We start from the raw sequence: 14,482 nt of genomic DNA, 5'->3' as shown, positions 1-14,482 counted from the left end.
CGACCCTTATGTTTCCGTCCCCTTATGGTTTTGATCTATGGGCTACTTTTGAAATGAGGCTGCATTTTAAATTTCATTTTAACCTGTATTTTAAATTGGTGTGTCCCCCCCCCCTAATTATGTTTTTACTGTAATTTTACTGGTGTTAGCTGCCCTGAGCCCAGCTCTGGCTGGGGAGGGCGGGGTATAAATAAAATTTATTATTATTATTATTAGACACCCTGTGGGGTCCCCTCCCCGATCAGTGGGTGGTACTATTAGGAGTGTGAGTGGAGTGCCCCGCAAGGCTTGGAGGGAAAGAAGATGGAGGGAGTGGGGAAGAGCTATAGGAGGAGGAAAAGGGGATGGGGGCAAGGAGGAGGCAAAGGGGAAAGCAGTGAGTGGAGGAAGGAAGGTAGGAAGGCAGGCAGGCAGATCGATGGAGGAGCCCAGCCATGATGGCCATGAAGACACTGGCAGAGCGATGGAAAGCAAACTTTATGAGTTTCTGGTCCATGGACTTTGGAGGTGCACATATACCTCCTTGTCAAAGGCGCAACGGAGCCTAAATATGCCTCTGCTGAGATGCAGGGTGGTGTAGTGGTTAGATCTGATTCTTTGCACAGGGCCTGTAAGACAGAGTTGTTCCGCCTGGCCTTTGGCTTGGAATCAACTTGATCCCCTTCCCCTCTTTCCTTTCTCCTTCTGTGATGGAACTCCTATTTGGGGACTTCCCTGGCTTTTCTCTAGCCCACATAGGACCAGTCTGGATAATTGGCCTTCGTGAAGACTTGACGTTTTCATCCCAAAAAAGTTTTTGATTTGAGTTTCTACTGAAATGAGGCTGCATTTTAATGTTGTGTTTTAATCTTGTTTTTAAGCTGTATTTTAATGAATGGTTTTTATACCTGGTGTTAGCCGCCCTGAGCCTGGTCTTGGCTGGGGAGGATGGGCTACAAATAAATTATTATTATTATTATTATTATTATTATTATTATTATTATTATTATGAGTGCCAGGCAAGGACCTGTGAGACACAGGTTCAAATAGCCACTCCCCGGAGTGACTTTGGGCCAGTCACTCGCTGTCAGCCTAACGTACCCCATAGGGCTCTTGTGAGGATAAAATGGGGAGGAGGAGAGATTTGAACTCCTTGGATGAAAAGTGGGATATTTGGTTGATTGGCATCTGTCTGTCTTGGAAGACAATGGAAGAGTGTGCCTTCATGGGTAGGTAAAGGGACCCCTGACCATTAGGTCCAGTTGTGACCGACTCTTGGGTTGCGCGCTTATCTCGCTCTATAGGCCGAGGCAGCCGGCGTTTGTCCGCAGACAGCTTCCGGGTCATGTGGCCAGAATTACTAAGTCACTTCTGGTGAACCAGAGCAGCGCATGGAAACGCCGTTTACCTTCCCACCGGAGTGGTACCTATTTATCTACTTGCACTTTGACGTGATTTCGAACTGCTAGGTTGGCAGGAGCAGGGACCGAGCAACAGGAGCTCACCCCGTTGTGGGGATTCGAAGCGCCGACCTTCTGATTGGCAACTCCTAGGCTCTGTGGTTTAACCCACAGCACCACCTGTGTCCCTTACGCCTTCATGGGTAAGAATGCAATAAAATAAATAAGTAAGCAAACAAACAAACAAGCTGGGAACGTCAAGGATTGAGTTTGGAGGCTCCAGGACATAATAAACTCTCTTCTGTTTCCGAACTGTGGACCCAGATCATCGGATCATTACCTTGCCAAGCTCCTCAAGGGTAGAAGCTCTGATGAAGAAACAGATCAACAAAAGCATGTTGTACCTCATTTATCTCAGGCAAAACAATGGCTTTGTGATGATGAATGACAAAAGCCATAAAACGGTACAATTTTCAGGTCAAAAAAACCACATATCAAACAGAGAGATTCCTGCTGCTGTTGCCGTTTTAACACACAAATATAATATTACAAAGAAGCTGAGGCTGGCCGTGCTGGCCTGGCCTGTTTCTTAGGTACAAAAGTAAAACAAGAATCGAAATTCCAGGAAGGGATTCAATATTATGGGAGTTTCAAAAAATACATTAATGGCTTTTCGTCCTCCCAGACCTGGGTGTTTCCAGCAAAACTTCCATCCCAGAAGCAAAACGTGAGCCCCAACATTGTCAGGGTGTGTTTAATTTCAAACCCTGCCACAGAAGGACCAAATCCTCCCATTTAAGCTCTGACTCAGTGGCAGAGATTCAGTCTTCACAGCATCAAATCCGTAATCTGTGTTTATAGGTGGTGTTGAAGTCTGCCCCTGTCTCCCCCGTCAATAATCTGCATTGTTGCTTGGAATTGGAATTGGAGCTTCCAATATAAAACGCCCAGAAGAGAGTTTTGCTGAACTTTTAAGACTAAGAGAATTATTATGGCATAGGCGACTTCCAGACATGAAAGCTGGTGTCCGTATCAGCCTGTTACAGTGCAATCTACTAAGAAGCCCTAGTGACTTCAATGGCACTTACTCCCAGGTAAGCGCACAGAGGATTGGAGCCAGAGTACTTGAGATCCCTCAAATTTCCCTGTTTTTTTGTTGCTGTGCTGGAACAGGAAACTTTTAAAGTCTCCTCCATTTGCAGAGACATTGAAGCTCCATCCCAAATTCAACTCCTATCACTTATAAAAATCCGGCGCTTATGTTACGACCAGCAGCCAGATTTGTAATAGAAATCATTAAAAGTTCCTTATCAGGAGGCGTGGTTGACTAATGCATGGAATATGGCTTTATCTGAACTTCTGGTCAGACTTAGAAGTGTAGTCTGGGGCACAGCTAAATCAAATAGTTTTTATGAGGATTGCTCTTCATTTCTGGATTACATAAATAGGGAGAACAAGGCTGGGTTACAGAGAACCATCTTTAAAACTTTACGAGATGGGACTGTTTCTCTGCAATTTGCTTTTCACAGCAAACATGCCATGTGTGGTTCTGTTGTGGTTTACACTGTTATGTGTTGGTTGGTACGTACGTTCGTGACAAATCCATTTTTTAAAAAAAGAGCCCCTTTTGGGTCTCCAGAGGGAGACGTGTTCAAACTCTACCCCAGATTCAAAGGAATTTGGCCCATGAGAGATAAGTGAGGGTATTCCCCCCCCTGGGGTGGGATGTTGCGCATACAGTTCGCACATGGCCATTAAATAAATGTTTCTATACAATGTACAAAGACACGAGACAGCCTCCTCTTAGGGCCACCTTGGGAATGTCCCTCACCAAAGTGACCTAGCAAGCTTTTTCTCCCAGGACTTGGTCTTCAGGACCCTCGGGAGAAACCCCGAAGTGGCCTGGCCTGCCACCGTTCCTCTGGCTTATCCGGAGAAGGGTGGCAGTGAGGTTCGTGGGTCGCCCCACTGCTCCTCGCCTTCGACCCCCTTCACCAATGAGACACCTTGGCGCCAGAGATACTGGCAAAGAAATCAGACTGTACACAGCGACGCCTGCACACCTACAGGCCTGGGACCCTACTGGTGCAAGCTCAGGACCCCTTGACAGGTCTGAACTGCCCCCCCTAGGACCGGGGTCCTGCGTCCCCCTTAGCAGCATGATCTATGGGGCAGAGGAAGGCAAGTCCCTCCCCTGCCTCACACGGCTCTCCTCCAGAGTCTCTTCTCCTTCGTTCTCGGAAGACAGACGCGACGAAACCAAAGACACGAGCGTGTTGCGGCAGGGCAGAGGTGGAGACAGCGCAGGGAAGCTTGGAGGGGGCTACGTATTCATTCATCTTTTAAAAAGGAAGCCAGCCCTCCGGGTCACTCAAAGGAGACCTTCACTAGGTTGGCTCGCATCCTGGCTTGGTCCACAGCGTCCAGGAGGTTCTTGGCGTCCACGGCCAGAGTGTGCGAGGCGGCTAGCATCTGGCGCTTGCACTCATCGCTCAGGGACGTCATGGCGTTCTGCTGAGCCAAGCGCATCTTGTTGATCAGTTCGGCAAGGTCCTTGTTGAGGAGCTTTTGGGTGCCTTCAATCTGCCGGGGAAGAGCACAAACAGACAGACAGAAGGACAAAGACACGGATAAGCAGCAGGTTAATTCCAACAACTTGGAAAGCACTGTTCACACCACTTATAATCGCCATCTCCAACTCCTCGAAACATTCCATCAATGGTGTCTCCAAAAATTTGGACACATCACTTGGGAAGACAGGTGAACTAATGCCAGTGTACAGTGGTACCTCAGGTTACATACACTTCAGGTTACAGACGCTTCAGGTTACAGAGGCTTCAGGTTACAGAGGCTTCAGGTTACAGACTCCGCTAACCCAGAAATAGTGCCTCGGGTTAAGAACTTTGCTTCAGGATGAGAACAGAAATCGTGCTCCTCTGGCACGGTGGCAGCGGGAGGCCCAATTAGCTAAAGTGGTGCTTCAGGTTAAGAACAGTTTCAGGTTAAGAACGGACCTCTGGAATGAATTACCATATTTTTTTGCTCTATAAGATGCACCAGGCCACAAGACACACATAGTTTTTGGAGGAGGAAAACAAGAAAAAAATATTCTGAATCCCAGAAGCCAGAACAGCAAGAGGGATTGCTGCGCAGCAAAAGCAGCAATCCTTCTTGCTGTTCTGGCTTCTGGGATAGCTGCGCAGCCTGCATTTGCTCCATAAGACGCGCACACATTTCCCCTTACTTTTTAGGAGGGGGAAGAGTGAGTCTTATAGAGCAAAAAATACAGTAAGTTCTTAAGCTGAGGTACCACTGTACTGGAAGAAGCAAAGATCACCAGTGTCAAAGCAATGATTCTTCAAGTGGTCGTGTTGTGCAGGTGCCTGATGATCGTCTTCCAAAGCAACTACTCTATTCCGAACTTAAGAATAGAAAGCATAATGCTGGTGGTCAACAAAAGAGGTTTAAAGACCCTCTCTCGAGGCAAATCTTTAAAAATGTAGTAAAAACACCGACAACTGGGAAACACCTGACACAGTGGAGCACAAGGCAATGGAAGAGGACAGAGAGCCACTCTCCTTCTGAATACCTCTTAGGTCTACATGGCCCGCTTGCCATGACCTACTTGCCCGCTTGCCCGAAAGAGGACCCACCTCAGTGCGTGAAGAGGCAGGCAGAGCCGGGAGGACTTCATCCACGCTCCCGATGAGCTTCCGAAGGGAGAGGCCCACATCCTGCAAAGAGGCAAAACCAAAGCATGCTCAGAGACTCCCGTCGGCTCTTCTTCCACCCTGCCTCTGCCCAACCTGTTTGCATCAAGGCGGTGCAAAGGAACAAAAACAGAAATCAATACACGCCGGAGTTACCTTCACAACCAGGATGTACCGTTCTGGCGGGTGGTTGCTGACCTCGTTCTTCAGCTTCAGAACAGCCTTCACCAGGTCCATGACGTCACCGTACACAGCGTCATCTGTCCGGTCCAGGTTGGCCGTGGGGGTTGGCTGAAGCGAGAACTGGAAAGGCAGTGTGGCACAGTGGTTAGTGTTGGACCTGGGAGACCAGGGTTCATAGAATCATAGAATCATAGAGTTGGAAGAGACCACAAGGGCCATCGAGTCCAACCCCCTGCCAAGCAGGAAACACCATCAGAGCACTCCGGACATATGGTTGTCAAGCCTCTGCTTAAAGACCTCCAAAGAAGGAGACTCCACCACACTCCTTGGCAGCAAATTCCACTGTCGAACAGCTCTTACTGTCAGGAAGTTCTTCCTAATGTTTAGGTGGAATCTTCTTTCTTGTAGTTTGGATCCATTGCTCCGTGTCCGCTTCTCTGGAGCCGCAGAAAACTACCTTTCTCCCTCCTCTATGTGACATCCTTTTATATATTTGAACATGGCTATCATATCACCCCTTAACCTCTTCTTCTCCAGGCTAAACATGCCCAGCTCCCTTAGCCGTTCCTCATAAGGCATCGTTTCCAGGCCTTTGACCATTTTGGTTGCCCAAAAGCCTTGCTCAGCCACAAAACTCAGTGGCCTTGGGCTAGTCACAGTCTCTTGGCCTAACAGGGCTGGTGTGTGTGTGTGTGTGTGTGTGTGTGTGTGTGTGTGGGAGGGGGTTTAAATGAAGTGGTGGTGGGGGGAGAACAGTGTATGACACCTTGAGCTCTTTTGGGAGGAAACTCCAGCGGGTGCAGAATGCCGTGGCGAGACTCCTTATGGGGTCCTCGCTGCGAGATCACATTCACCCGGTGCTATACCAGCTGCACTGGCTCCTGGTGGAGTACAGGATCAGGTTTAAGGTGCTGGTTTTAACCTTTAAAGCCCTATACGGCCTAGGACCCTCGTACCTACGGGACCGCCTCTCCTGGTATGCCCCACGGAGGACCTCACGGTCTTCAAACAAAAACATCTTGAAGGTCCTGGGCCACAGGGAGGTTAGGCTGGCCTCAACCAGAGCCAGGGCCTTTTCAGCCGTGGCCCCGATCTGGTGGAACGCTCTGTCCCAAGAGACTAGGGCCCTGCAGGACTTGACATCTTTCCGCAGGGCCTGCAAGATAGAGCTGTTCCACCAGGCCTTTGGACAGGGCACAGCCTGACTCCCTCCTTTGGCAATCCTCACAGAACTCTAGCCCAATGATTGCCATTAATCTGATTTGAATTAATTTTATAATGAAATGATTTTAGACTGGTTTATCATTTTACTGTTGTTAGCCCCTCTAAGCCTGGCTTTGGCTGGGGACGGCGGGATATAAATAAAATTTATTATTATTATTATTATTGGGATAGAAATGCAATAAACAAGCAAATAAATCAAAGGGGGGCAGGGGTTTAGTGTGGGGAAGTGCCCCCCAAGTTTCTGATAGCTGGAGCACACATTTTCCCTAAATGAAAATTTGATGCATTTACGTATTATTATTATAAGAGCAGACCCCACGCTGAAATCAGTGGCTTTAAGTAACATTGCTTTTAATGGGTCAGCCCTGAATATGACTGACACTGGATATTTCTTCCCTGCCTTCCAGCTCAGATGAACCCTAAAATAATACAAGCAGGACCTCCAACAAAATGTTGCAGCATATTCTTCCTTCTGCAAGGAGTTCCGCTGTTCAGGATAGCTCTACACCTCCCTGATTGGAGGCCTGTATTTCGCCCCCCACCCCACCCCAAATCATTTGAATGGTAACAGTTTTGGGGTGATCCCTGGCCCATGCATTGTCTGAACTGGCACAGAGATTGGCTCAAAACAGAGAGAGGAACAGGATGGCAAAAGGCGAGGGCCAACTACACACCTGAGGTCCAAGTCTGGGTGGCTTCCTGGGTGGTCCTGTGAACTCAGCTAAGCCATCAATAAAAAGGAAACACAACAGTTTGTTATTATTATTGTTGTTGCTGATGATGACACAACATTGTTAGAAGAGATGTCAACCAATGCAAGGATTGGACTGCAATTCAAACAATCTCCGTCCTTTGGCTTCCCGGTTGGAACTGTTGGGATCTGGTGTCCAAAAACATATGGGAGGGGCCACAGAGGTTCCCCATTGTTATGTACTGAGTTGACTAGGATCCAAAATGCAGCAGTCTGATTGGTCCTAGAACAATAGGATTCAGAATGCAGCAGTCTGATTGGTCCTAGAACAATAGGATTCAGAATGCAGCAGTCTGATTGGTCCTAGAACAATAGGACCCAGAATGCAGCAGTCTGATTGGTCCTAGAACAATAGGAGTCAGAATGCAGCAGTCTGATTGGTCCTAGAACAATAGGATCCAAAATGCAGCAGTCTGATTGGTCCTAGAACAATAGGATTCAGAATGCAGTAGTCTGATTGGTCCTAGAACAATAGGATTCAGAATACAGCAGTCTGATTGGTCCTAGAACAATAGGATTCAGAATGCAGCAGTCTGATTGGTCCTAGAACAATAGGATTCAGAATGCAGCAGTCTGATTGGTCCTAGAACAATAGGGTCCAGAATGCAGCAGTTTGATTGGTCCTAGAACAATAGGATTCAGAATGCAGCAGTCTGATTGGTCCTAGAACAATAGGATGCAGAATGCAGCAGTCTGATTGGTTCTAGAACAATAGGATTCAGAATGCAGCCATCTGATTGGTCCTAGAACAATAGGGTCCAGAATGCAGCAGTCTGATTGGTCCTAGAACAATAGGATTCAGAATGCAGCAGTCTGATTGGTCCTAGAACAATAGGGTCCAGAATGCAGCAGTCTGATTGGTCCTAGAACAATAGGATGCAGAATGCAGCAGTCTGATTGGTTCTAGAACAATAGGATTCAGAATGCAGCCATCTGATTGGTCCTAGAACAATAGGATTCAGAATGCAGCCATCTGATTGGTCCTAGAGCAATAGGGTCCAGAATGCAGCAGTCTGATTGGTCCTAGAACAATAGGACCCAGAATGCAGCAGTCCAATTGGTCCACAGGAGCCACCCAATCCAGCTCCAGGTGGAAGAGAATCCGCAACCTGATTGGCCTACAGGAGAATCCCAGAATTAGCCAATCAAGTGGGGCCCATTGTGTAAATAATGTATATAAAGCATACATTCTGGGGGAACTTCCATTCCTCCTCACCACTATGAGCTGAATAAAGAGCATGAAATCCACTCTCGATTCCGAGTATATTTCACCCATCCTCTGCCCACTCCACTCACCAACCCGGCTGACCCCTCCACCCTTTGCCACAGTCCTCCCTCCACCCCTGGCGAACCCCCTCCATTTACACTTGACCAACCCCCTCTCTTTACACCTCACCCACTTCCTGCCTCTCCCTCCATAGCTCACCCCCAAATCCCACTCTGAAGCCCCTCCAACCCACCTTTGAACAATGGCCCTTCTTAAGCCTCTGATGTCTCCATGTTTAAGGCAGGGGGTGCTTTGGAAAACGGGGGTTCAAACGGCACTCTGAAATAACGCCCACCCTCCTTTCAACGCCCCCCCCTCAGCAGCTTGCCTCGCTCAGGTGCCTGCTGTTCTGCTACCGCACAGCGGTTGGAAGGGGTGCCTGAGGGTGGTGGGAGCAGCGTAACGTGACAACAGCCTTACAATCTTATTCTATAGTAAGACTCGCACTGCGGTTGGAAGGGGTGCCTGAGGGTGGTGGGAGCAGCGTGACGTGATGACAGCCTTACAATTTTATTCTATAGTAAGACTCGCACTGCGGTTGGAAGGGGTGCCTGAGGGTGGTGGGAGCAGCGAGACGTGATGACAGCCTTACAATTTTATTCTATAGTAAGACACGCTGCGCAAGGTGCAGGGAAGGTGGTTAAGCTTCCTTGACCGCACTGATGGGGAACTCAAGTTCTCTCGAACGTGAAATGCCTGGAATCGTGAGCAGAGAATGAAACCTTGTGCGGCTGCACTACGGAAGGGCAAATTGAGGTAGATACTCACTGTATCCTGCCTCCTTCTCGGGGAGTTTCTGAAAAGAAAAGGGGCATTGAGTCACATGGTTTTGACACATGCAGCATAAATCTAATGTGCATTATCTCAGAAGTAAAGCCTGCAGTGCTTAGTGGGGCTGACACTTTAGTAAGATTGAGATTAATCCAGAAAGGAGAGAAATTAGCTGGAATTGAGAAGCAGAAGCAGAGAGATCAGTGATCATGCTCCTAGACCATTGTTGAGAGTTGCCTCTTATACGGAAAGATGCAATTTTGGTGTCTCTCAGGTGTGGGGGCCAAATACTGTTTTAATGTATTTTTAATCTTTCTTCTTCTTCTTCTTCTTCTTCTTCTTCTTCTTCTTCTTCTTCTTCTTCTTCTTCTTCTTCCAGCCCTCCCTGTCTGGCTCTTGCCCACCCTCCCAAGGCCACGCCCCTCACTGGCCCCACTTCACACCCTCCCTCAGTGTTTTTGCCTGGCTGGACTTTGTCCTTGAACTCTACCCCTTGCTTGTAGGGGTGGGTGTGTAGAAACCAGCTCACTTTAGAAAAAAAAAAGAATTGCATTTGTGGCTCCGCCCATTTTTGCTTCCGACTTGCGGCCCTCAGGAGGGAAAGTGGCCCTGGGGAAAAGAGGCAAAGCGAGGGAAGCAGAAGGCCAAGGATTGTCCCAGAAGCTCAGAGAGGCAGGAAGGAAGTTCAGAAGAGCAACAGAGCCCTGTTGGAGCGCTGAGGCTTTGAGTCAGAGGCCCATGGGGAAGAGGGCAGCCCTGAAGCCGCTGCAGAGGGTGTCTGTTCAAGTGGTCTGGCCGTGATTATTTCCCCCTCTCTTTATCATTTTTTTGCCAGGAGAAGTTAGGAAAGTTAGGAGAGCCAGCAGAGGGCAGCCGGAGAGTTGTGGCTTATGGACTTACTGGGGGGTAGGTGTGGCTGTTCACAGACGCCATGGGATCCTGTGGCGGAAGAAAGCAGCAAACATCAGCAGTTGCAACGAATGATTCGGAGGGGGCGTCCAGACAGGGACTTAATACAGTCATACCTCGGGTTACAGATGCCTCAGGTTGCATTTTTTTGGGTTGCGGACCGCTGAAACCCGGAAGTACCGGAACAGGTTACTTCCGGGTTGCGGCAGTCGTGCATGCGCAGAAGCGCTAAATCACGCTTTGTGCAATCGCAGAAGCGCCGAATTGCAACCCGTGCGTGCGCAGATGTGGGTTGCGAATGCTGTGGGTTGCGAACATGCATCCCGCACGGATCATGTTCACAACCCGAGCGTCCACTCTACTCTATTACTGCTAGTCCCTTGTTTTCTAGGTCCACGGTTCTTCGTTTCTTCTTAACAAACCTCCTCGGTTGGCATTACAAGCAGGAATGAATTACTGTATTTTTTGCTCTATAAGAATCACCTTTTCCCTCCTAAAAAGTAAGGGGAAATGTGTGTGCGTCTTTGGAGCAAATGCAGGCTGCGCAGCTATCCCAGAAGCCAGAACAGCAAGAGGGATTGCTGCTTTCACTGCGCAGCGATCCCTCTTGCTGTTCTGGCTTCTGAGATTCAGAACATTTTTCTTTCTTGTTTTCCTCCTCCAAAAACTAGGTGCGTCTTGTGGTCTGGTGCGTCTTATAGAGCGAAAAATATGGTAGTTTCCCAGGCTTTTTTTATTTCTTCCAGCTTCTCCTTTCCCCTGCCTTAAGTTCAGTTTGCCTAATTTTTGGCAATCTCTCTCTCTCTTTTTTAATGGTCCCCATTAAACCTTGATAATTAGGGATGTGCGTGTCATTGGTTTCTGGTTGTTTCTTCTTGTTCTTATTATGTATTTCATATTTTTAATCTTGCATTTTTATGTTGCGAACCACCCTGAGATCTGCGGATGAAGGGCGATATACAAATTCAATAAATAAACAAAACAATAATTTTTTGAGTGCACGTTTCTCTTCACCAATATATTTTGGCTAGCGGTTTTCCCTAACACACTGCACGTTTATTTTCATGAACGTGTGCATTTTTAAGGCACGTGTCCCTGTAACGTATGCATTTTTACACACCCTGCGGCTGGATAATTTCACTGCAAAATTCAGAGAAACGTAAATTCCAAAGGATACTTGCATCCGAGCTCATGTACCGCTGTTTCGGGAAAGTGCAAATTGGGTGGATTTGCGTTAAAATGCGAACAGAATCAAATCTGTTCCCCGTCCCTGATCAGGAGGCGAAAAAGCTTCCTCTGATAGGTTAAACTTCCCCACTATATGGCAACTCCCGAATCCATGGGCTGGGTGCAATTTTGGGTCCCCCCAGTGGAGGCCCATGCAAGGAAGTCTGCAAGGGCAATAGCCCCCCATCCCTCACCCCATAACTGGTTTGGGGGCTGTCAGGAGAACCCCAGGGAGAGGAGAGGGCAGATCATTCCATCAGGAGAACCATCTGCTTAGTACTATGTTGAGCTCCTCTCCATGTGTCTGAAATCAGTTCTTCTTGGTACCAACTATAGAAGAACCATTAAATACAGTGGTGCCCCACAAGAGGAATGCCTCGCAAGACGGAAAACCCGCTAGATGAAAGGGTTTTCTGTTTTGGAGGTGCTTCGCAAAATGAATTTGCTATGGGCTTGCTTCGAAGGATGAAAATGTCTTGCGATTCCTGGGTTTTTTTTCCCCCTCCCCCCCTTTTCCCCAAGCCCCTAAGCTGCTTAACAGCTGTTCGCTAAGCCGCTTAACAGCTGATCTAAGCCGCTTATCAGCTGATCTAAGCCACTAATAGCCTTTTAGCAGCTAATCCGCTAATCCCTTAAGCCTTTAATAGCCGCTAATAGCCGCTAAACCGCTAATAGCCGCTAAACCGCTAATAGTGCTAATCTGCTAATGGGCTTGCTTCGCAAGACAAAAAAACCCGCAAGACGAAGAGACTCGCGGAACGGATTCTTTTCGTCTTGCGAGGCACCACTGTAATGCCAAAGAAGTTATTAAAGAAATAGAACAATTTGGACAAGTAGCAGGTTTTAAATTAAACAAAAGCAAGACTAAAATATTAGTTAAAAATATGAAACAAGACTTGGTTGATATGTGGCAGCAGGAAATTGGTATAGAAGTAGTTTAAAAAGTTAAGTATTTAGGAATCTGGTTAACCACAATGAATATAGATTTATTTCAAAATAACTGTGTGGAATGGAATTAAGAGAGACATGGAAATATGGGGAAGAATGAAATTATCATTTTGGGGAAGGATTTCAACTATAAAAATGAATGTGCTACCAAAGATGTTTCAATGATTTGTTTCAATCAATTCCTATAATCAAGGGGGCAGCAATTTTTAAAGAATGGCAAAAAGCAATTTCAAGATATGTCTGGCAGGGGAAGAAACTGAGAATACAATATACAGTGGTGCCCCGCAAGACGAATGCCTCGCAAGACGGAAAACCCGCAAGACGAAAGGGTTTTCCGTTCACAGAGGCGCTTCGCAAGACGAATTTCCCTATGGGCTTGCTTCGCAAGACGAAAAATGACAAAAAATTTTGATTCCCCCCCCCCCCCCGCTCCAAAACCCCTTTTCCTGAAGCGCTAAGCTGCTAAAAGCATTTTAGCAGCAAAAGCGCTAATCCCCCAAGCCTTAAAAAGCCGTTTTTAGCCCCTAAATTGTCAATAGCGCTAATAGCGCTAATCCGTCAATGGGCTTGCTTCGCAAGACGAAAAAAACCGCAAGACGAAAAGACTCGCGGAACGGATTCTTTTCGTCTTGCGAGGCACCACTGTAAATTGTTAACAGATGTTAAAGAAAGAGGGGGCTTCACCTGCCTGCTTTGGGCAGGCTAGAAGGAAACGGATCTCAGGTTTGCCAGTGGCCATCCCTGTGGCCGCCCGTATCGCCGCTTAGGTGGACTCACCAGGGCCTTCTCCTCCTGCCGCAACCACTGGTAGTCCTCCGCCATCTGCTTGTGCTGCTTATCCAGGATCTGCATCATCTTGGCCCGTTCCATCTCCCAGAGCTTCTGGGCTTCTTCCCGGCTGCTGGGCCGGAGGAAGTCCTCCTCCTTTGCAGGCAAAAGCATGGGAAGAAGAAGAGTGAGCGACCAGAAGCCTCGCTTCTCTTGTGCCAGCAACTCCCAGAAGCCTCGCTTTTCTTGTGCCAGCAACTCCCAGAAGCCTCGCTTCTCTTGTGCCAGCAACTCCCAGAAGCCTCGCTTCTCTTGTGCCAGCAACTCCCAGAAGCCTCGCTTCTCTTGTGCTAACAACTCCCAGAAGCCTCGCTTCTCTTGTGCTAGCAACTCCCAGAAGCCTCGCTTCTCTTGTGCCAGCAACTCCCAGAAGCCTCGCTTCTCTTGTGCCAGCAACTCCCAGAAGCCTTGCTTCTCTTGTGCCAGCAACTCCCAGAAGCCTCACTTCTCTTGTGCTAGCAACTTCCAGAAGCCTCGCTTCTCTTGTGCTAACAACTCCCAGAAGCCTCGCTTCTCTTGTGCTAACAACTCCCAGAAGCCTCGCTTCTCTTGTGCTAGCAACTTCCAGAAGCCTCGCTTCTCTTGTGCTAGCAACTCCCAGGTTCACCCCCAATTTCTTGCGAGTCCCAGGGATTAATCATAGAATTGTGGAGCTGGAAGGTACCCAAAGGGCCATCTGGTTCAACCCCATCTGAATGGAGCTGAGGGAGTTGAACGGCTGTACAGGATGGCAGCAAACCTCCAATCCACAGATTCTGAGGACCAACGAAAGGTGACAGGTGCCTCGGCTGTGCTCTCATTGGCTTCCCAGGCACATCTGGCTGACCACTGCTGGAGACAGGTTGCTAGACTAGGCAGATGGATGGTCTGGTCCTACAAGACTCTGCCCTGTGTTCTTAAAGGTTGCTGAGGACCCCTTTTAAAATAGGGATGATTTTGTGTGTGTCTGCCCTAGGGTAAGAGGTCATGTAAATGACAGGAAGATTAACATCTCTGGAGAAACCCAGCCAGATGGGCGGGGTATAAATAATAAATTATTATTATTGTTTTATTTTTATTATCTTTCTTTCTTTCTTTCTATTATTATTATTATTATTATTATTATTTTGTCAGGGAAAACTGTTCAATGGTTTTTAATGCACGGAAAGCTGCATCTTCTTCTGACACTCACCCACACTTTTGCTTGACCCCAATTTTGACCAAATCCTGTACCTATTAATTCCCCTGGGTTCGGGAACTTTTCTTGTTGTTCCGCAACTGTGCCTTGCAAAAACCTGATATTGCC

At 47.8% G+C, this 14,482-nt stretch overlaps 1 protein-coding gene across 8 annotated transcripts in view; it reads right to left on the bottom strand.

Moving 5' to 3' along the window:
* Positions 1-1,774: 1,774 nt before the first annotated feature.
* Positions 1,775-14,482, bottom strand: part of PTK2B (protein tyrosine kinase 2 beta) — a 117,787-nt gene continuing 105,079 nt past the window's right edge. For 3 of the 8 annotated variants that reach the window (XM_083432498.1, XM_083432500.1, XM_083432499.1), the window contains 7 exons: positions 13,147-13,293; positions 10,186-10,224; positions 9,283-9,310; positions 7,171-7,226; positions 5,246-5,392; positions 5,033-5,113; positions 1,775-3,962 (listed from right to left, as the gene is read on the bottom strand). In XM_083432498.1, the coding sequence (XP_083288624.1) occupies positions 3,747-3,962; positions 5,033-5,113; positions 5,246-5,392; positions 7,171-7,226; positions 9,283-9,310; positions 10,186-10,224; positions 13,147-13,293 (714 nt within the window). In that variant the 3' untranslated portion in view covers positions 1,775-3,746. The remainder of the gene's footprint in view (positions 3,963-5,032; positions 5,114-5,245; positions 5,393-7,170; positions 7,227-9,282; positions 9,311-10,185; positions 10,225-13,146; positions 13,294-14,482) is intronic. The other 5 variants (XM_083432495.1, XM_083432501.1, XM_083432497.1 and 2 more) reach the window with 3 other exon arrangements.

The sequence above is a fragment of the Podarcis tiliguerta genome, assembly GCF_965153285.1.
Source record: "Podarcis tiliguerta genome assembly, chromosome: 3".
NCBI lineage: Eukaryota > Metazoa > Chordata > Lepidosauria > Squamata > Lacertidae > Podarcis > Podarcis tiliguerta.
The sequence above is the reverse complement of the archived record's forward strand: the minus strand, read 5'-3'. Positions and strand labels throughout refer to the sequence as shown.